The following is a 23456-nucleotide window of genomic DNA, read 5'->3' as shown; positions in this document are numbered from 1 at the left end:
TTCTCACAAACCCACACTTTAACTGCATGGCTAGCACTGGCTTCTGCCAAGTACAGATGACATAGCAGAAAATGGGGGGAAACCCTGGAGACCGCATACAAGTACATACGACACACTGATATTGACATCGTCCTTTCTGTGCACATTGTACCCCTTATATTCAAATTTTGAACTCCTTATATCTGAGTGACACTCTGTTTCTGGTATCTCCACAATGTCTGCATTTGATGATTTGATCAGTACTTCAAATTCATCAACTTGCTTTACTAAGCTCCTAACATAAGTGTACTTACAAGTACACCTGCAAATGATTTTTGTCTTAGTAAACTTAACATAACCCATGTATTTTCTTGTTCCACCAGAACCACCAGTAGACTTGAAATCCCCGACACCTTGCTTTCCAGGCTGCTACATATTTTAATAGAAGCAGTGCACGAATCACTTTCACGTCTGCCTGCAGCTACTGTTAACCTATTAGTCTGTGTTCCCCCCAGGCTAGCAGTTTTCTGACCCACCTAACACTGCCTTGATAGCATCAGCATATATTTTTGCGCCCTTTCTATTTTAGTGTATCCTGTCCCTGTAGAAACAGCCTTTGCTGTTAATAAGCACAGGCCATGCTGTGAAAAATTCTATCCCATAAGCTCTGCACATTCTCTGCAGGGCTGAATTGATTGACAAGGCACGCATCATGTACACAACCCTCCCCCCCCATCTACCTGGGCAGAATTGCTGACTTTCAGTTTGAATTCTAATTTGCAACCTTTTCTCAATACTGCACTGTACTTGTTAATAAGTTTTGTTGGAATTTTAGAACTCCATAAAAAATTAGATCTGAGTTTTAGACATTCTGCATATGCCTAAATGCCGGTTCATGTAATGACAGATTTAAGTATTTGTCAAGAATGCCACATGTTTATAATAAAAATAAACATCACAGGTTGGAAAAACGACTTCTAGTGGTGTACAGATGTCTCATATTAATTTATTTTTTTTATTTTTTTATTTCATATATTACATATCATTGTTTCAGTTTGAAGAGTGTTACTTGGATTATAATTTGCACTGAATAGCATAATTCAGATTACAAGTTTTTGGTAAATGTTATTTAACTGTTATTAATGGACTGCACACTGTGTACAGCTGATCACATTAAGTGGAATTCATATTTTAATTTTTCTAAGTATTCTTGCAATTATTTTAGTACTAGTGCTCAGGTAGCACAGCTTGGCATATCAAAAATAGCAGTCATTAATGGGCTGCTGATATGGTAGGATAATTCCAAATGCCTCAGCACTTCAATTCTGTATGCAACCATCACTATTGTCCACAATACTAAAAAATAAACTAGGAAACATCTGTTATTACATATGTATTAGAAGATGAAATGCACAAGCATAATTTCTTATGGGTTTAGGTAATTAATTATATAATATCGGTGTAGATACACCATAGTTTACCCATAAATTTGAACCACATAAGTAGTTCAAATTTATGGGTAAACTATGGTAAGGCATTGTTTTAATTGTATCTCATATTGTGGGTGCCTTCACAATGAGATAGCTGGTATTGCACTACTTCAAATAAATAATGGTTCTCTAGTAGAGAAGACTACTGTTATTTATTTTCAGTGGATACCACCACCCAGATGACTGTTTCGAAGCTAGTGGACTTCATCATCAGTGGGTGGGCAGGTACCCTGGTAAGGCAACATGCCATCCCAGTTGCAAAGTTATTTCCACAATATAAGAGATGCCAAATGGTGTTGGTAATAATGCACCCACAATATGAGATACAATTAAAACGATGCCTTTACACTACATATGTAGTTCAAATTTATGGGTAAACTATGGTGTATCTACACTGATATTATATAGTTATTACATATGCATACAATATTAATTTCATTGCAGATTTATTGTTGACTTTTATTTGTGATCTAATTCACATGCATTATGTGTTTGATCGTGGAAATCCAATCAATTGTGGCTTAATAAAATCTGATTCTTAAATTCTTTTAATTTAGAATAAGATGCATTAAGGGCTTTATGCCTCAGGCTGCAAGATAATTAGACTACGTACAAGTTAGTGCAAATGCATCATATTAGTACACAGCTAAACTCTGAATTAGCAAATTTTTGCAAAGGCAGCATCGTTTAAGTTATATCTCATATTGCGAATACTATCACAATGAGTTGCCATGATATTGCATACTTCGAATAAGTAACGCTTCACCAAAGGAGAAGACTGTTGTTACTTATTCTCAGCGGATACCACCACCCAGACAGCACCGTTTCAGGGCTATTTGGCCCTTCTTCGGTTTAGGTACCATAGTGATGTAACGATGGCAAAACGGTTATGAAGTATAACTCTACAATATGAGAGATGCCTGATGGTATCCACTAAGGATAAGTAACAACAGTCTTCTCCTTTGGTGAAGCGTTACTTATTCGAAGTAGTGCAATATCATGGCAACTCATTGTGAAAGTATTCACAATATGAGATATAAGTTAAACGATGCCACCTTTGCAAAAATTTGCTAATTCAGAGTTTAGCTGTGTACTAATATGATGCATTTGCACTAACTTGTACGTAGTCTAATTCTCTTGCAGCCTGAGGGATAAGCCCTTAATGCATCTTAGTCTTAATTCATTTTATACACCATCAGGCATCTCTCATATTGTGGAGTTATACTTTATAACCGTTTTGCCATCATTACATCACTAGGGTACCTACCCACTCACTGAAGAAGGGCCTAGTAGCCATGAAACGGTGCCGTCTGGATGGTGGTATTCAAAGTATTGCAATATCATGAAAACTTGTGAAGGTATTCACAATATGAGATATAACTTAAACGATGCAACCTTTGCAAAAATTTGCTAATTCAGAGTTTAGCTGTGTACTAATATGATGTATTTGCACTAACTTGTATGTATTCTTTTAATTTTTTAAAAAAATTCTTTTAAATTTTTAAAAATATTTTTAAAACAAAGCATATATTGAAAAACATTATAAGATCAAGTTTTCATTCTTAAATTTTTATTTTAAAACTTAAAAATACATTATTGCCATATATGTTTAAAAGATATTCCACAGAATATTTCTGTGTGCATTCATATGCTTATGAAAATATCTACTAGCTGTTGCAATGATTTTTAATCCTGGTTTAATGTTAATTTATAAAAAAATAAATTAATTAAAAATTATATATTATTTTTTTCTTATATTCCTTATACCGTCAAGAAAATGAATACATTAAATGTGCCCAATTTTAAATCATTTACTACCTTTATTCCAAACGTTTTCATGGTATTGTTGTTGTGGTGTTTTCTGGTGCAAGGACTACTTAGGCCATATTGTGCCTCCCAAATCAGTTGATTTTTTTAATATAAAAAACTGCTTGAGTAGCAATTACTTTCATGGTATCATGGAGGAGTTGCATGCAGCAGATAGTTAACTTTTAAGTATGTGCCAGCTCGAGGGTTAATTATTTGCAGCACGTTATAACTTTCTGAATGGTAGTCCAAATCTGTGGATGATCCACCAAAGTCTGAAACACAAGAATCCAGCTATATTCATTGCTACCTTCCTTTATCCCGTGATTTTGGAGAATATGCTGGCAGGTCTTCATTATATGGAACAGGCCTTATTGCAGATGATATTTTGGGATATCTGATGCAGTGCTTGCTTGTTCCGGACATCACTGATATTTTTGTCAATGTGTTTGTGTGGTTCTTACCACGCCACAGAACAGCAAAAGCCATACTTTTAATTTTCCCAGTTATCATACCACATTCTCAGATTTGTGGAGCACAAGTTTTGTCCTGATCACCAATCTTGCAACCAAAGTACAAAGAATATGCATGTTTAGTAATAAACTGTGTAGATTTTCTTCCTCTAAGTTTATGTTTTAAACTGTCTGCACATGTAAAAGAATCTTTCAGGGTGACTCAGGCACTTCCTTTTTCTGATTAAACAGTTTAATTATATATGTTAAACAAAACAAAGAATGTGCAACAGATATGCAGAGATAAACTATACACACACTACAACTGCCTTTCTGTTACTGAAAGAGAGAAAAGTGGGGAGAGGGCAGAAAACAAATTTGAACATGCTAACCCTCTCTAATTCACTTCCAAAACTGCTCAAATAAAAGTCTATATTTATGAAGGTACCGAAAGTTTTAGCCATTAGTGATAAACCAACAATGAATGTGCAATAGTTATTTTGGAGCAGGACCTGCCATATCCCAAACAACCACCACTGGATTAATATATGATTTTCAGAAACTAAGCAAACAGATGACTTAGGTTAGAAATGATGGCAAAACCAAGTTTCAATCATTCAAGAATGTGCTGGAAAAAATAAATTAAAAAAGCTTGGATAAAACTTTAGTGTTCTGTTAGACATAAAAATAACCAATAAACATTTTTTATCACAAACATGAACAAATGCATTAAATGTTACAAACCTCCTCTATCTTGTTCAGCCTGCCATCGACACTGCCATTCTCGTTGCTGACGCTTTAAAGTCCTAACTATGGCTACTGCTAGTCTCAAAGCTTCTTGCTGATAACCATGTGACCTTAGGGCTTCAACCCGTGCACAAGCTGTTGGGATATTTTCTGCAACACAGATAAATTTAAATGAGAATACTTTTAATAGGAATACAAGTTAGAAGTAATCCTGCTGGATCCATTTACTTTATTTTATTTTATAAATATTTTGAAAATTAATTTATGATTTAAACAGAATTTAAATCCTATTAAGCCACTTAATATGATGACAAGACGATGCTGAATTACATACCATGCCATAATGGATGTCCCTGAGAATTAAAGGCCCCTAGTGGAAGAGGAGGATACGCATTTGGATTCAGGCTGTCATTGGCTAGGATATACCTGAGATGGGGATCATCCCATCTCAAATGGCATGCTTCTAGGGCTCTGTGGAAGATGGTGCGGGGCTGTGGGGCTGCTGATGGTCGGCGGTGACCTGGTGCACGAGGATTTCGGTCCTGAGGGTTATCTGGGGGGGGGGAAGAAAAAAGAAAAACAGGAATAAACCTGATAAAATGTTTCCACACTTAGTTTTATAATAGTATGTAACAAATTTTCAAAAAAAAAGTTTGTGTATTTGCATTTCTTGGCATTTTTGAATATGGGCATGCTGATTCCAAACATTTTTAAGAGCATCAATGGTTTTCCCAGAAATGAAAGAAAAATAAATATACAATATTACTATCAGATTTATTAAAAATGGTTAATTTCTGTGCATAATAGTGTATCATTGCTAAAAGTAAACAATAAGATAACAAAAATCACAAATTAAAAAGTAGAAACCTTGTTAGCTTAATAATAATAATAAAAAAGTCCTTACAAATACATTTGAATGACTTTGTCTTTTGTGGTCAGTGTGGTTCTTGGTTCGGGATGAACCAAGAACTAGATATAGCTGCTGATTTACAGCTTCATCCTACCTTCCTTGGTATCTCTTCTCCATTGACTCATGTCCTGGTGGAATCTTTGTAATCTTTGCTAACATCACTAAGATTTGGAATGAAAAAAAATCCAGGTGAGAATGCAAGTAAAGCTTGATTGACATTCTGCATCTCATTTTCCCATAGCTTTCAATCAACATGTCAAGCATTTATCATGGCTGTGCATCCAGCAAGTCCAGGCTGTCATCTTGTAATTCCAACCAATGCCTGCCATGGTCCATTGAATGAAAGCAATGGATCATGTGGTAGTGTCAGAAGGTAATGTGGAGCAATGAAACATGATACAATATACACATATAAGATGGTGCATATGGGCATGATGTATACCAAAAATGATTTTAAGAAGGAAAAAAAGTACCCAAACTGAAGTTTAGTGGCATTGATGTAGTGTAAAAACTCAGTAAGGGAAAGTAGGGTGATGCTAAAAAGGTATGGAGGAAAAAAATATTTGATCTAAATGATTTTGTGATAACTGAAAAGAAAGTGGAAGAGAAATTGTTGCAGCTAAGAGTTAATATGTTACGTGGGAATGATGGGATCTATAAAATTATATTAAAAGCAGCAGTAAAAGAGGTAACCTAACCTTTAGCCATATGGGAACATTCCTGGATTCAGGGGAGGTCCCTATGGATTGGGGATGTGCAAATATCTCTCCAATTCACAAAGGGGGAGGAGGGGGAAAAAGGGTGAAGAGAGTAATTATAGACTGTAATCTTGCTTCTATTCCAGGGAAAATCAAGTCACTGGTTAAAGAAGTAATGCAGGCCCAGCTGGACAGGAATGCAATAACGTAGGCAATCACAGCATGGACTTGATAAGGGGTAATCTCGTCTGACCAATCTGATTGGATATTGTGATGCAGTTACAAAGGAACTAGATGCAAAAAGTAATTTTAATATCATATACTTAGATTTCAAAAAAGCTTTTTATACTGTTTTACATGACAGATTGCTGTACAAGTCGAAGCAGCTGGCATTAGGGAAAAGTTATTGCTATGAATAAAGGGCTGGTTGAATGAGAGAGGATAGGTGACTATCAATGAGCATTGCTTGTTTTGGACTAATGTTATTAGTGTAGTCTCCCACAGTTCAGTGTTAGGCCCACTGTTGTTTTCAATATTTATTAATGATATCAAAGAAGGCATAACAAGCCAATAGCAGTAATCAGAATTTGATACTGCAACAAGATCTATAAAAATTAGGCAGATGGGCTGAGAAGTTTAACATTGACAAATGCAAGGTACTGCATATGGGTAGCAATAATCCCAGAATAACATGTCAAGTGTGTAGAAGCACACGCAAGGTTTTAGAGAATGAAAAAGACCTGGGGGTAATTATGCAATAGGACATGAAGTTATAGATATACAAAAATTTTGCTTGCAGGGCAAGGAGGTAATTATTCCATTGTATAAGGCAATGGTAAAGCAGCATCTTGAGTATCCACATCTGAGGCTTCCAGACCTGTACTGCATACAGGTGTGGAAGCCTCATTTTAGGAAGGATGTGCATCTGTTGAAATGGATTTCAAAAAGAACAATGAGATTGGTGAGGGGAACGAAAGGGTACTCTTATGAAGAAAGACTTCAATTATGCAAACTGAAGCATCTGAAAACTAGGAACCTGCAAGGAGATCTGATTGAGGTGTTTAAAGCTTTGAATGGAGATTCAGTAAGAGCTAAATTTTGATAGCATCCTTACTCTTGCTCAGACAACACATGAAGTGACGTAAATTTAAATTGAAGATGGATGGCTGCAGGACAGATGTGCAAAAATTTGCTTTCAGCCAGACAGAAGGCAGCTGACTGCTGGAAAGAACTTCCATCTGATTTTGTGGAAGTTGGTAGTTTAAATGAATTTAAAGAATTAAAAAAATATATCAGGGGGTGTAGAAAGGATTTTTTTGACTGGTGCTATATAAACTTACTTCCTCATCATTGGTCAATACTAATACCTAGCAAGAACCTGTATTTAAGACGTTGATCTTGAAAAAAACATACAAATTACTTAGAAATTCCCAACAGCCTGTCTACTATTACAAATCTTAAAAAAAAAAATTAAAAAAATGGCATCGCTTTTAAGGGCATTGAAAGTTTCAAGTTCACCACTTTTTACACTTTATGGACCATTTAATACTATAAGTTACTGAAAAGGTTTAGTAGGGAAGATGTAAAAATAGTATCATTATTATATATGGATGATACTAAATTGTTAAATAGTAGCGTGAAAAATCTTAAAAGAATCTTTGAATAAATTAAAGGCCAAGACAATTTTGGATGAAAATTAGTTATGAAAGATGTGAAAGAAAAGGTAAATTTCGAATGTATATTAAATAAACAAAAATAGGAACAAAGTAATAATTTTATGTATATATAGAATCAGTCTAAAGATGGAATTATTAGATATGGAAAATAGTAGGATAAGTAAAGCAGAAGTGCAGGAAGCCAGTTGTAATTAGTCATAAATGTAATAAAGAGAAATTAGTCAAAAGACAAAACTAACTGTTTTATCATAGTTTAAGTCGTTTTTATAAAGATTTCGATGAATGATGATGATGAGAGTCACTTAATTAAAAGTAGCATACTTAGACATTCTTTTTTTAATCACAGTTAAGAGATCACAAAATAACTCAACATTTTATCTGCCAATTAAATCTCTTTGAAACTCTGTAGAGATAATTTCAGAATGAAATATATTCATTCTGAAATGGTGTCTGTAGTGCCAGACACCATTATTATCTGCTATATATTTCAGTATGATCTGCATACATTCACTGCAAATTGTTTATACAGGGTGATTCACTACCAGTGTGACAAACTTGCAGGAGGTGTAGGGGGCACAAAGACGAATCGGAATCACATAGCATTGCAGGGTCCAAAATGCCTTCGTCATGCGGTAGAGGACTTTGAACGGGAGGTCGCGTGAACAGCGATCCCGCTGGAAGTCAGCATTTGCGAACTGGTTCCCAAGGCAGTAGGATGGACGGGTATTCAAACGTTGAACTGGCCGACATGCACCTCGCGTATGGAGCTGCGGACTGTAACGGGCGCGCCACACTGCGGTTGTACCAGGAACGTTTCCCGCACAGGCGTGCTCCTCATCATATGATTTTCGCACGTGTGCACAGAAGGTTATGTGAGACTGGTTGTTTCACGAGAGGTACCATGAATCGAGAGCGAACGACGAGGACGCCAGACAATGAGGAGAATGTCCTATGTCTTGCAGAAGGCAATCCGAGTATAAGTACTCGAGCGATAGGCCAACGATTGGGTATTTCCCAATCCACTGTATGGAGGATATTGTCAAAAAACCAAATGAGTTCATACCATCTGCAACGCGTCCAATCATTGGAGCCTGCGGATTATCCACTCCGGAGGACTTTTGCTACTTGGTTTCTTCAACAGAAATGGTTCGAAAATGCTGACTTCCAGCGGGATCGCTGTTCACACGACCTCCTGTTCAATGCCCTCTACTGCATGAAGGCATTTCGGACCCTGCAATGCTATGTGATTCCGATTCATCTTTGTACCCCCTACACCTCCTGCAAGTTTGTCACATTGGTAGTGAATCACCCTGTATATTGCACAGAGTCAATCAAATCACATATCCCTTGTTAGCGTAAATGGAGAAGCCCAATAGTTCTGAGAGCACAGTTTATTAACACTAACAATTTTGAAACGATCAAATTTATAAATAGTGTCAGTCAAATTATTTAAGTTTTTTTTTTTTTTTAACAAAAGTTACTAAAACAGAATATGTATTCACTGCAAACTTTATATAAAATAAGATCAGATGAAAATGTTTATATATAATAAGAATATCAGTTATAAAATTAAATTCTTAAATAATTACCATTTGCTTCCTCATCTGAGGAATCTGAGGAACTATCATCTATCATTTGCCGTCGGTTATTATTTCCATTTGTTCGGTTGGGGCGGAAGTCAGCATCTTCCAATGGGCAAACATGCATACTTGCCCACCCTTCTAAGAGAGTACGCCAATGCTGTCTTTCGATTACTGTGCAGTGGGGATTTAGGACAATACATACCCACAGTGCACCTGTTCATAAAAAAAAGTAAATATATTTATGTCTTAAAACCTTTCATCTGTATTTAGTTTTAAATAATGTACAATCAAAATCTATATAAAATTAATGAGGATAAAATATTTATTATATTATATCGGTGTTAACAATAATTCATTCAAGAAATTTTATACCTTATATATACAGGCACTGCTCGACTTACGTACTTGATCAGTTTTTTTTTTCATGTATATAATTCCGTTTTGTATGAAAGTCCAACTTCGGTGTCTTGTAGATACAAAATACACTTACAGTACAGTACAATGCACTGAAATTATAACCCCCAACAAACTTCATCATGTACAGCATTTTACGATTTGTAACAGAGAAAAAACACACAATGAATAATAATGTAGAGTACAGTATTTATTCAAAACTAATTTAATCTAAATACGATACGTAATTTAATTTAATCTACGATCAAATCACTTTACGATGGACCCTCCAAAATAAAATACGGTTCGCTATATGATATGTAGTAAGAGCTGGTCATTGTGAACACATTTGCAAACTGAATTTTAATTCTATTGAACGGCTATTCTAATATGCAAAAATAGGGAGTACAAATTTACACGTTACTTCCTCCAATTAACAAAATTAAATAATACGTGAAAATCGGTAGAATATTTTCCACAGATTAGCAAAGTAAAAATAAATTTACGCTTACATATTAGCTTAATTAATAGTGTAACTAATTGATTGACATTTTTTTTTTTTTTCGGTCGAAAAATTTAAAACTAAGAAAATAAGCAATCAATAACAAAGAACATGGAACGCACAAATTTCAACTAACATGATATGTGCAAGTGAGATACGGAGTAACAAATTTACTCAAAAATAGGAATGAAGAGAAGATTCTGAAATTTTATTTATGTTTTTTATATGATTGAGCATTTCAGTAAAGGGGAAGCACATTTCACCATAATAATGTACAGTGTCTTATCCAGGTATCATCGTAAAGGAGGGGACATGCAACCAGGTGTTTCAATGTTTTTTTTTTGAGCTAGACAGAACACTTAATACAGACATAAATAATGTTTTATTGATTATTATCTTTATTTGAATATTAGGAAAGCACATGAATACTAATACTTAATATTATTTACAAAAAATGACAATAATATTTTATTTCCAAACATTTGGCAATATAACACACAGAACAAACAAGTTTATGAAATATATAAGAAAATTATAAAAGGAAAGAATAACAGAAGTATGTGCAGAGGCAGATTTACGGTGAAGCTAATGAAGCTTAAGCTTCAGGGCCACTCACTTGCAAAAGGTCCCCCTTCAACCCTGGGAGGGGGCCCTAGCAATATGTTCCCACAGTCATATGTTTTTGTAAGATATTTGAACCACAATTGGTTAAAACCGCTGTCTCTTTCCATTCCGACTTCCGCTCCATCACACTGTTGTGTTGGGTGGCATTGGAGTCATGCGCAGTGGCAGGATATTTTGCAAGATGATGCATGTAGGAATAAATTTTTTGTTCACCAAATTTTTGAATACATACAATATTTCACTTAAGTCAAGTCTGACTGATTTACGTGTACAGCTGAGCCAAAATTTCGTGATCGTGGGAGAAAGTACAGTCCATTCCGCTTATTTGGGACACATTGGGACTAGTGCATCTTGATCCGATTAAGCGGCTGCCCCAATTATCCAAAGTTTCATGTAAATAGTTAAAAATACAATGTACTCCCCCTTTTTTTACAATTGGTTCGCTGTACAATAAAATCACTTTACGATGAACTCAATATAGTAAAGTACCGTTCACTATAGGATGTGCAGTAAACACCGGTCATTGTGATCATGTTTGTGAATTGAATTTTAATTCTATTAAACAGCGATTCTAATTAGAGAAAATAGGAGGAATATTATCCACAGGCTATAAAAGCAAAGATATATTAAGCACAAATTTACCCTTTATTACCTTACCAATTAAAAAATTAAATGATATGTGAAAATCGGAAGAATATATGTGATAATCGGAATAATTAATACGTACTGTAATATGTACATATGAACTAGTTGACATTTCTGTTCCCTGACATTTTTGGGTGGGGGATAAAATTTAAAACAGTAAAAAGATAAGCAATCAATAACAAAGAACATGGCACACACAAATTGCAAGTAACATAATATGCACAAGTGAGAACAGAGTAACGAGTTACAAAGCTTTAAAAATAGGAATGAAGAGAAGATCTGAAAATTAATTTTTTTATATGATTGAAGATTCCATGGAAGTGTAAACACATTTCACCATAATAACCCACAGAATTCCAGCTGTCGGTGTTATCACAAATTCAATAAGATCGAGTTTACTGTTCGTTTATGATAGATTTCACTAACAGAAAAGCCCAATAAACAGGTGACTGCTAATTGTTTTTATTGTTTTATGGTTGTGACCTCCAGAATTTTGACCGAACCACGTGGTACCGTCGGAGACAATCGTAGGGTAATCTCAAGTGCTGCGGTCTCCTGCCCCGATTAAACGGCATTTTGTCCCAATTAAGCGAAGTAAACCCTGGCTATTTTCTCGATTGCCTTCTATTTTTTAAGATTTTCCCCAAATAAACGGCTGCCCCGATTAACCGGTGGCCCAAATAACCGGAATCCACTGTACTTGTATTTTGAAAGAAAGAATTTGTATTGTTTTAATGTTTCAATAAATTAATGAAAATATTAAAAATTGTGTATTATTTCGAAATCCAAAGGTGGTGCACTTGCACCATGCTTCTAGCATGGTGCAAGTTCACCACCAGCCACCAGCTTTAAGAAAAATACAAAGAAATTTTGCATTCTTTTTCTTAAAGAGGGCCCCAAAAATTGTATAAGTTTCAGGCGACACAAAACCTCCATCCCCCTATGAAAAATGCTATGCTGCTTTCTGCCATTGCATGTTCTGTATCGCAAATTTTCTTGAATGGCAATACTCTCTGATGCTGAAAACTAAAGGGTTCTAAGGATTTCTTGTGCTTTGTTTATATTATGATGCTTTTCAATATCACTTAATTCAGCTGTCAGTGTGCATTTACAATATTTACAAAAACATTTTAAATAATCATCGTCTAATTTGCAGAGTCAGTTCTTATATTTCGCGTCATTGAGCCATTGATCATGAAAGTTTTGACTATAATTTTTGCTCTTTTTCAAACAGGGGCAAAATTACACACCATAGTTTAATATGAAAATTCATAAGCGGGAAAAAAAAAAAAAAAATTAGTTACCTACTCAAAGTAATTGAATCATCACAAATGAAAAAGGGCAAGTTTTCGTCAATGCTCTGTTAAACCTATTCTGAACAGTGGTTTTGCATGTGGAAATGATTTACTGCATCTTGTTTTGGGCAATCTACTCCAGTAATTTGAAAAGTGAACCAGCATAAAGTGATCCTCCATATTAGGAAAATTAGACTGCAGAAAGTGGAATTTTAAAGAGAGGAAGAAGAAGAGTTCTGAGTAGTGTAAATTCATATTATAATATTTTTCTCTGATCTGTAAATGATCCAGCAAAAAATTTTCAATAATAAAAAAAAAAATCTGACATCAGAGTAATAAAATTACAAATTATTCTGTCAAATTGTAAAAAAATGCAAAGAATAGTACAAAATAATAATAAATAAAAATATATTTACAGCAATGGGTCACATACATTAGTATTGCAAACTGTACATTTGACAATTGCCAACGTCATGGACACTCATAATTTGTGAATGGTCCATCATGCAAACTTATGAAAATTGGAATAATAAATTCACTTACATGAAGGCTGTCATAGCCGAGTAATCAGGCGGGAGGGTGCATAAGTATATGTACCTTGAGTGACCGAGTTTCAACCATGTGATCATGGGTGCTGGCAGAATGGTGCAAGTGCACTACCTTTTGGATTTCTAAAGTAATACACAATTTTTAATATTTTCATTAATTTATTGAAACATTAAACCGATCACAAAATGTTGGCTTGGCTGTACACATAAATCAGGCAAACTTGACTTGGTTAAAATATTGCATGTATTCGAAAATTTGGCGAACAAAAAATTTATTCCTGCAAAACATTTTGCTCGCACCTTGCAAAACATTTTGCTCGCACCCATGCCCGTGACTGTTAAGTACTGTGTCATTTCTTGTATTCATAAAATCACTTATTACAGAATCACTACAAAGTTGGCATTGCATTGTGCACATAAAGCAAATCAATGCACACTTCTCTATTAGAGGTGCGCATTCATTGTTTACTGAGTGCAAAAAACAAAACAAAAAAAAAAGGTGAGGACAAGAAAAATAACTTTTAAATGATGTCATTTTGAGGCATCATATGCCTCAAAATGAAAATATCTAATTGGCTGAATTTTTTTGTTTTGTTTTCTACTCTCACTTCCCCAGTTTCTCCTTTAAGAAACTTTGCAACAAATTTTCCCACCCCAAGCGAAAACAGAACAGATAAAATGGTTATAAAATGCATTAAAAGCGACAAAGTCCAATCTTGTTGGCTGTATAGAAAGAAAGCAATAGACAAGGATAGAATGTTGTTGTGAAAATGGCAAACAACCTCAAAACCATAAATTTAATGAAACTGCATGTTTTGGAGTGACATGTTGGACAGACAACTTGTGTGATCAAGACCTGCTAATTTTGGGATGACTGAAGTAGACATTTTACTCTTCCTTGTTATTGTTTAATTCCCTCTCTGAACACCATGGGATAAAGGCTAATTACACAAAGGGCTTCCTCCCAATTGTGTAATTGGGAAGAATCCCAATGCACCAGTCATTTACAGAACGTCATCGACGTATGTGAGGATCAAAGGCTCGGCAATTTGCTGACGAGGCTAGTGGGAGTCAGAAGTGTTCAAAGCTGCTAAGTGGATTTTCTTATTTACTGATTTGAAATTATTGTTTTTCTAAAACTTTTGATTTAAATTTAGTAGTATAGCATTATTTTGTGATTTTCTGATTAATCTGGTGTAATTATTCTTTACTCGGCCTTGTAATTGCATAAAAGTATCGGTAAGGGTATCAAATCCACGTGTTACAAGTTGCAGCTCTGCTGAACGAGTTTTTTAGGCATATTTAGCCGCTTTATTGACCAATTGTTACATCAAATTATTTTCTATAAGTAGCTTATAGATCTAGTCAGGATCCTTAGTTTATTCTGAATTGAGACATTGAGATTTGGAAGTTAATTAATACTTAAGTGTCCGTAGATTTACTGTTCGTAACTTGCAGCCATTGTTATACGACACAACTTTATATCCCGAACCAGATAGCGTAAGCTTAGTTTAGTATAGTATAGTATATAATATAATATTGTCAATTAATCAGTAAAATCCATTAATCTTGTAAACTTCATTGTCAATTAAATTGTACTTTTAACTAAATACATATAACGACTTAGATTACAAACGTAACATAATTAATTAATACATAACTTGATATGGAAGTTATACAAATGGAACTCGTAGATAATACTCGAACTGAAAAATATATACAGCATTATAACTGTGTTGGGATACAAGTTTAGGGTTATAATTTTGTACCGAAATTGAAATTAAATCGAAATCATGACTCAGACCAGAGCAGCAAAGCAAAAGGCTCAAGCTAATGGGAGTGCTGTGGCTCAGGGGAGAACTGGGGGGGGGGGGGGCAGTTGCCCTCTGAATCACAGCCTTTTAAAATGCACTGCTTGCATGATGTTTGTGGAGCAATCGGGTACGGAACATGATATTGCCATGGGGGATGTCTTTGTGTGTGTGCAATGTAAGGAGTGTCAGGAAATCAGGCAACAACTCAGCATTGTTATGGGCCTATTGAGAGCTTGAAGGACAGGGTGGATGCCCTCGAAGGATCTAAATCGAGGAGCCCATCAAGCTCTCAGCTGCCGATATCAACGCCAGAGTTTGCACTTGGTCATCATGCAACACAGCGGCAACCCCAAAGGCAGAATGGGCTGGTCCCACAGAAACTAGTAGTTGTTGGTGACCCTATTGTCAGGGAAACGGGGAACATGCTTTTTAAAAAGGATAGGTGGAACAGGACCAGGGTATGTCTGCCAGGGGCAAAAGTTGATGACGTTGTAGATCAGATAGCATCTATTAAGGGCACAAAATGTGATATAGTTGTACACGTTGGCACTAATGATATTAAGAGTTGGAGACCAGCAGAATTACTTAACAAATACAGGTCACTGTTGAAAAAAAGCCGTGAATTAGGGTTGAATTTGAAAGTGTCTGCAATTCTGCCCAGACACAATAGGAGGGAGTATATGATGAGAGCCTTGTCGATCAATTCGGCCCTGGAAAGATTGTGCAGGCTCAAGGGGTAAAATTTTTTTCAGCCTGGTCTGTACTTGTTAACAGGAGAGACTGCTTCTACAGGGATGGGATACACCTATCAAGGCAGATGCTTGGGGGGGGATACAAGGACTAATAGATTAACAGTAGCCACTGGCAGAGGTGAAAGTGATTCTTGCACGGCTCCTTTTGGAATGAGCAGCAGCCTGGAAAACAAGATGCAGGATATTTCAGAGACTGCTGGGAGTCATTGCAGTACAAGTAAACACATGGGTTGTGTTAGGGTAGCTCAGAATAGGAACAGGCGCATGTATACTTGTGTGTACACCAATGCTAGGAGTTTGGTAAATAAATTTGATGAATTTGAGGTATTGCTCAAAACATCAAAGGCAGATATTGTGGGGATTTCAGAGACGTGGTGTCGCACAGATATAAGGAATGCAGAAATGGAATTTGGGGAGTACAATGTGTACAGAAAGGATAGACAATTTAGGAAGGGAGGAGGGGTTATGCTATTAGTTAAGAAACACAAAATCCAAGAAAGTGAAGCCAGTCGACATTGCTGGACAGTGCAGTGTCGAGTCAGTTTGGTGTGACATAAGCATTGTGAGATCAAAATTGAGAGTAGGAGTGTGCTATAGGCCTAATGACTCTGATGAGTATAATAAGAAACTGTACAGGGAAATAGAGTGGGCCAGTAAATCAGAGAGTCTTATAATGGGGGATTTAAATTTCCCAGATATTGACTGGAATTTGTGGGTTGGTCACTCACACACTAGCAAAGCTTTTGTGGATTTATTGGATGATTGTTTTCTACATCAGCATGTTCGGGAGGCAACTAGAGGGAGTAATACTCTTGATGTGATTATTCATGCATTAAGAATTTGTAGATAAAGGAACCACTGGGTGGCAGTGATCACAGTGTGCTGAAGTGCGATTTACTCAAAGAGGTAACTACTATCAGGGGTAAAGGGAAGGGTTTTTTGCTTTCGTAAAGGTGACTACGATAGTCTGAGACAGTATTTAAATTCTATACAGTGGGACCAACTGATGATGTTACCAACAGCAAATTCAAAATGGGAAGCATTCAAAGAACTTATCTTGAAAGCTACTAGGCTTTACATACCAACTAAGAAATATTGTTCAAGGTTTAGGCCTAAATGGATGTCAGATGAACTAATTAGACATATGGCAGAGAAGAAAAATGCATGGGATACATATAAATTAACATGTGACACATAAACCTATGATAGATATAAGCTGGTCTGTAACCAAGTTACAAAGGAGGTTAGGCAGGTGAAGGCAGATTACGAGAAATCTTTGGCAAAGGATGCAAAGAAAAACAGCAAAGAGTTTTTTACTTATGTAAACTCTAGAAGGAAGGGGATGAATCAGATTGGTCCACTTGATATTGATGGTTCAACTGTTGATGATCCTGCTCAGGTAGCTAACAAACTAAATGAATATTTTGCATCGACATTCACACATGAGGAGTTATTCAGCAAGGGGAATGCCAGAGGTGTATTCAACTCTGGCAGTAGCTATAGAATCTTGTAATAACTGAGAGTAAAGTGGAGGAGAAATTGTTGAAGATAAACACAAGAAAGGCACCTGGAGTGGATAGGATCTATCCAGTTATATTAAAGTAGGCAGCAAAGGAAGTAAGCAAACCCTTAGCCATAATTATGAGAGCTTCCTTGGACTCAGGGGAGGTACCCATAGACTGGAGATGTGCAAATGTGACTCCAATTCACAAAGGAGGATCAAAGGCTGACACAAGTAATTATAGACCTGTGAGTTTAACTTCTGTTCCAGGAAAATTAATGGAGGCACTGATTAAAGAAGCACTGCAGGATCATCTAGACAAGACTTCAGTTATAGCTCGGACACAGCATGGTTTTGTTAAGGGAAAGTCTTACCTGACCAATTTTATTGGATATTATGATGCAGTCACAAAAGAACTGGATGCAGGGAATAACTTTGATATTATATATTTGGATCTTAGAAAGGCTTTTGATACTGTTGCACATGGAAGACTGCTGCACAAATTGGAGCAGTGTGGCATTGGAGGCAAATTGCTGCTTTGGATAAAGGGATGGTTGAGGGGGAGAAGACAGAGAGTGGCAATCAATGGACACTACTCATCGTGGACTAATGTTATTAGTGGAGTCCCTCAGGGTTCAGCGTTGGGTCCATTATTGTTTTCTGTATTTATAAATGATATTGATGATGGTATATCAAGCTTAATGTCCAAATCTGCAGACGATACAAAGGTTGGCAGGGTTGTTAAGGACACTACTGATGCTATGCTCTGCAACAGGATCTGGAAAGGTTGAGAAGATGGGCTGAGAGGTGGCAAATAAAGTTTAACATTGACAAATGTAAAGTACTACATATGGGAAACAGCAACCCCAGAGCAACGTATCAACTCTATGGTACTACACTGACAGTGGTAGAGAATGAAAAGGACCTGGGGGTAATTGTGCAGGCAGATATGAAGTTCTCTGAGCAGTGCAGACAGGCGGAAAGAGTAGCTCATGGTGTCTTGTCAATGATATACAGGAAGTTTTCTAGCAGGGATAAAGAGGTGATTACTCCCTTGTATAAGGCAATGGTCAGGCCACACCTTGAGTACTGTATACAGGTTTGGAGGCCTCATTTCAAGAAGGATGTAGAGCTGCTGGAAGGAGTACAGAGAAGGGCAACAAGATTAGTGAATGGAACAAAGGGTTGCTCTTATGAAGAAAGGCATAAGTTTTGAAAATTACAGTGTCTGGAGACTAGGCACCGGTGAGGTGATCTGATAGAGGTGTATAAAGCCTTGAATGGTTTGAGCATGCTCAATGCCAATGGGATTCTTCCTCTTGCTCAGAATAATCACCTGAGAGGGCATAAATTCAGATTGAGGAAAGACAGATGTAGGATAGATGTGCAGAAAGTTGCCCTCAGCCAGCGGGTAGTTGATTGGTGGAACAGACTTCCATCCCTTGTTGTGGAAGTTGATAGCCTAAATAAATTTAAGGCTTAGCTGGACAGGTATTTCGAATGAACGGAAGGGTGAAATGGAAGTGTTTTTTTTTTTTTTTTTGGCTGATGCTGCATAAGCTTGCTTTCTTGCATCATATGCCTCTACTAATGTTAATGCTAATTTAGATGTGTCTCTCGTTAGCATAGTAATAACTCATTCGTAGTCCTTGTAGTTTTTCATTTCAGATAATAAAAAAAAAAAAGAAAAGAAGAAAAAAAGAGAGCCAAATCTAAGGCACTAAAATTACAACACTGGCCACAGCTAGACTGTTATGTGATAAATTTGTGTATTATAAAATTAAATGTTTTATTTAAAAAAAAAAAAACGAATGCTGACGGGATACTTCTGCTTGCTCAGATTAAGAACCTGAGGGGCATAGATTCCAATTTAGGAAAGGCAGTTGTAGAATAGATGTGCAGAAGTTCGCCTTTAAGCAGCAGGTAGTTGATTGCTGGAACAGACTTCCATCTGTTGTTGTGGAAGTTGAAAGCTTAAATAAATTTAAGACTGAACTAAACAAACATTTGGAGTGACTGGATGGCGAAATGGGAAGGTTTTTTTTTTTTTCGGCTGATGCTGTATAAGTTTGGTTTCTTGCATCATATGTCTCAACTAACTCTAATGCCAAAAATATACTGCCCTCCGACAACAATCAGCACACACACGCACACACACACACACACACACACACGTAAAATAAATTCAACACTAGAATGAAATTGGACATGATGTATATCTATATTTGGTACTGGTTTTGCTGAATATTTCACTACTATCTTTTATTTGCTACTATTTCTATAAGCATGGCAGTCAAAACAATACTCGAATGGCCAGTTGCTGTGCTGATAAGAATGTGTTACATTTAATTAAAAAAAAAAAAAATGCTTGTTTATTAATGAAATTCGTTAATTGTCTTGAGAAATGAACATGTCTTGCAAATTTAATGGGCCCCTTTCAAGCTCAGGCTCAAATGCAGCTGCATTGGCATAGATGGGCCACTGAACAAAATCATTGGTTTTTCTGGAGATTTAGCTCTTCATACACTGAAAACCCCTTAAGAGAATAGAGAAGAAGTGAAACACCTGCATTCTTTTTCTTTAATTTTGAATTTTTGGTTAAGGGAAGGCATATGTCCCCCCCTAACGTAAAATTCCACAGAATTCCAGCTATCGGTATCATTGTAAATGCAATAAGGTTGAGTTTACAAACCATTTACAATAGAAAAGCCGAAAAAAAACAGAAAAGCCGAAAAAAAACAGAAAACTGCAAATTGTTTTTATTGATTAATGGTGGTGACCTCCAGAAATCTGCTTTAGAAAAATATCATGAAGGCATTGAAAATTGATTCTTATAACCAAACATAGCAACAGCTTTGTGCTTTGTACATATCTGCAAGTTGTACATAAGTCGTATGTACGTAACTAGAGGAGTGCCTGTACTAACAAAATATACTTCCCTTCTTATAAATTTATTTATTTCATTTTAAAAATTGCACTGGGTATTTTGTTTGTAGAAAAATAAGAGAAATTTACCTCAGTAAGATACATAGAACACTTCCGTATAACACTCTCCAGCAATTAAAATGAGTATAAAATTAATGCAAAATGATTACAGTAATAAAATCAATTAAAAAATTTTAAAAATTAATTTAAAAAGTTTAACATAAATTTTGCAAAATGAATTTCTTTCCTGAAGCTGACAGGGCTTTTCGACCATATGTCTTGATCACAGGAATGGAAATAGAGTAGAATATGTGTGAGGCAGAATCTTAAATAGAGAGATTATTTGTCTTCACGCAAGTGTGTAAAAGACCACGAATCAGAGATTAGATATGGACAGCGAACGTTAATAGAATTCTCATGTAGTTTAATTTCGATAGTTTCTGCAATTAACAGTCTAGTATAATTATATTGGACACAAAGTATTTTGACCTCGTTGAACAAAAATGTATGGTTTTCGTTAACGGTATGAAAGGCCAATGAGGCCAATTCTGACATTGCTGAACGAGAAGCACGGACTGAGGACGCATGCTGCTTTACGCTCAAATCCAGTGTGCATTAAGTCAAGCCCTGATAAGACTACTCGCAATCACTGCAAGAAACGTTGTATACCATGTCATTTATTTGTGTTGTGAAAGAGGAAAGGACTGAGAAATTGTTCAGTATAGCGTGTAATTTCCATATTGGTCTGGCCACAATTTTAAATCGGTGTCTTTAAAGAATCTGTTAAGCTGTTTGTGCCACTGTTCAATGTATGGGACAGAAATAAAGTATTTTTTGATGTTACTATTGTTGGTTGGTGTAGTTTTTTTGTATCCTATCCTTAGCTTGTTCGTACCCTTGACGTTGAAAATGGTATGCAAAAAGAAGAGTTCTTAGAACAGGTATGGACAAAAAATTGTACAAACCTTGGAGTGTCAAAAAAGGAATTTAATGAAAATATTGAAATTGTCTGAATTAATAAGGCTAAAACTGGTAATGTAGCAAATTGGGTTTTGGAGGTAGATCAAGGCTTTGGAGTATAATTAAAAAGAGGGAACAGTTGTATGCCACTTGGATGGCTAATTGGGCTTTTTTTGATTTTATGATTGTTTGTTTGTTCTGATCATTTCCTATTATTTTGTAGCTTCACTCCATAGAATTACAAATTCTTTGATAAAGAGATACATGCTCCAATCTCAACATTTCGCTCTCCTATAAATCACCAGGGCTTGTCATACAGTTTCTACAGAGGCTCTTTTGGTGCTCTATGGAAGAATACCTGCAGACTTACAGATTGTATTGTCTGCTTTGATGCATTGCACAAGAACTAATATTATAGGTCTGTATTAAATATTGAGTCTTGTCCTGATGAAGGAAGGCTTTATACCAGGCAAGATGTGAAAAGTGAGAAAATTAGGATAAAGAATCTCTTGATGTTAGAGTGGCAAAATAGATGAGATGAGTCCGACAAAGGACCTGTTACCCATGTATCTGCCAGGAGTAGATATTCTCAAATATGGTTTACATGCTGCCTTCTTTATAACTGGACACGGACTGGCAAAAAGACTATTTGAACTGGGACTTGCTCAGAATGATTTGTGTGATTGCAATGTACAGGAGACCAATGAACATACAATTTTGCATCGCAGTTGTTATATGGACTATAGTAGAGAAGTGGAGGCTTATGCTGGCATGCTGGAATGACATCTATGGATCATGTTCACAAACAGAGTTAATGTTGGTTAATTTATTAAGTTTGTTAGTTCTGTGTTTAAAAGGAGAACACAAATTAGGCTATATAGTAGTACGCATTTCCCCTTGGCTGGGGATGAAAACAAGATGCACCAGGATAGGCGAGTGAAGACAATACTGTATTCTCCTTGGTCACGGCCAAGAGGTATGTGCTCTCCAATTAATTTCACTAATATTTTGTTTGGAGTTAAAATGGTTTGAAATTAAAATTATGTTTTTATCACAGTTAATGTAAAGCAGCATTTCCCAACCGGGGTCCATAGAAGCTTTGAGGGGGTCCACAAGAAAAAAATTGTATTTCGGGGGTCCATAATATGAGCTAAGGGGTTCATGATAAAATATTATAAATAAAATAATTTGTTAAATAAAAATAATAAAATAAACTAATGTCATAGAAAAGTCCAGAAATCTGCAGTTAGAAGATACTCGTATTTTCTGGAACCTTCTTTAGTTGACGCAAAAAAATTTCTTTCCGTAGAAAATTCTCGAAGAAAACATTATTTAAGCACCGACTAATCTAGAAAGAGTCAGTCAGTCAGAGGCAGTCATTTCATTCTATAGTGAGTAATCGGCATCGTCGTGGTGAAATCTATTGTTTGTGTTATTGAACGTTATTGTTCTAGTGAACTATATTTCCATTAGTACCTACAAGCATTTCCAACATTAAATATTTGAGGTTAATAATATTATTATTGTTTTCAGATTGCCCATGGCTCATGCAAAGAAGAAAACAAGACAATATTTGGCTGAATGTCTGTCGTATGGTTTTATTGAATCACCAGAGAATATCACAAAACCAATGTGTCTTATATGTATGACTGTGTTGTCTAATGATAGCATGAAGCCAAGTAAGCTTCGTCACCATTTGGACACAAGACATAGCGAAAAGAAAAATAAATCAGTGGAATATTTCCGAAAACTATGAGACAATTTTCAAGGAAGAAACAAACTGGATCAGATTTTTAGTAAACAAGCAAGCAATAAAGTTAGAGGTTTATCAGCATCATATGAAATCAGCAAAATAATAGCAAAATCTGGAAAGCCACATAGCATTTGTGAAACTGTCATCTTGCCTTCGATATCAGTTGTAATTTCAACAATGTTAAACAAAAATGCACGTGAAATTACCGATAACCTTCCTTTGAGCAATAACACAATATCCAGACGAACTGATGAAATGTCTGAAGATGTAGAAAATCAACTTATTGCTCAATTACGAGCGAAACAGTTTGCAATGCAACTCGAGGAATCAACTTTGATGGGCAATGAAGCACTTTTATTGGCATATGTAAGATATATGGATGATAATCAACTCAGAGAGTAAA

General features: G+C 35.9%; 1 protein-coding gene across 1 annotated transcript in view; it reads right to left on the bottom strand.

Annotated features, from left to right (window-relative positions):
- Positions 1 to 23456, bottom strand: part of LOC150087255 (zinc finger SWIM domain-containing protein 5-like) — a 452587-nt gene that overhangs the window by 84677 nt on the left and 344454 nt on the right. Inside the window, exons 7-9 of the mRNA XM_090372423.1 lie at positions 9348 to 9554; positions 4809 to 5027; positions 4472 to 4624 (exon numbers count right to left, since the gene is read on the bottom strand). Coding sequence (XP_090228549.1) covers positions 4472 to 4624; positions 4809 to 5027; positions 9348 to 9554 — 579 coding nt within the window. The remainder of the gene's footprint in view (positions 1 to 4471; positions 4625 to 4808; positions 5028 to 9347; positions 9555 to 23456) is intronic.

The sequence above is a fragment of the Mastigoproctus giganteus genome, chromosome 4 (genome assembly GCF_048544385.1).
Source record: "Mastigoproctus giganteus isolate SK-2022 chromosome 4, ASM4854438v1, whole genome shotgun sequence".
Classification (NCBI taxonomy): domain Eukaryota; kingdom Metazoa; phylum Arthropoda; class Arachnida; order Uropygi; family Thelyphonidae; genus Mastigoproctus; species Mastigoproctus giganteus.
This window is presented reverse-complemented; position numbering and strand designations above follow the sequence as displayed.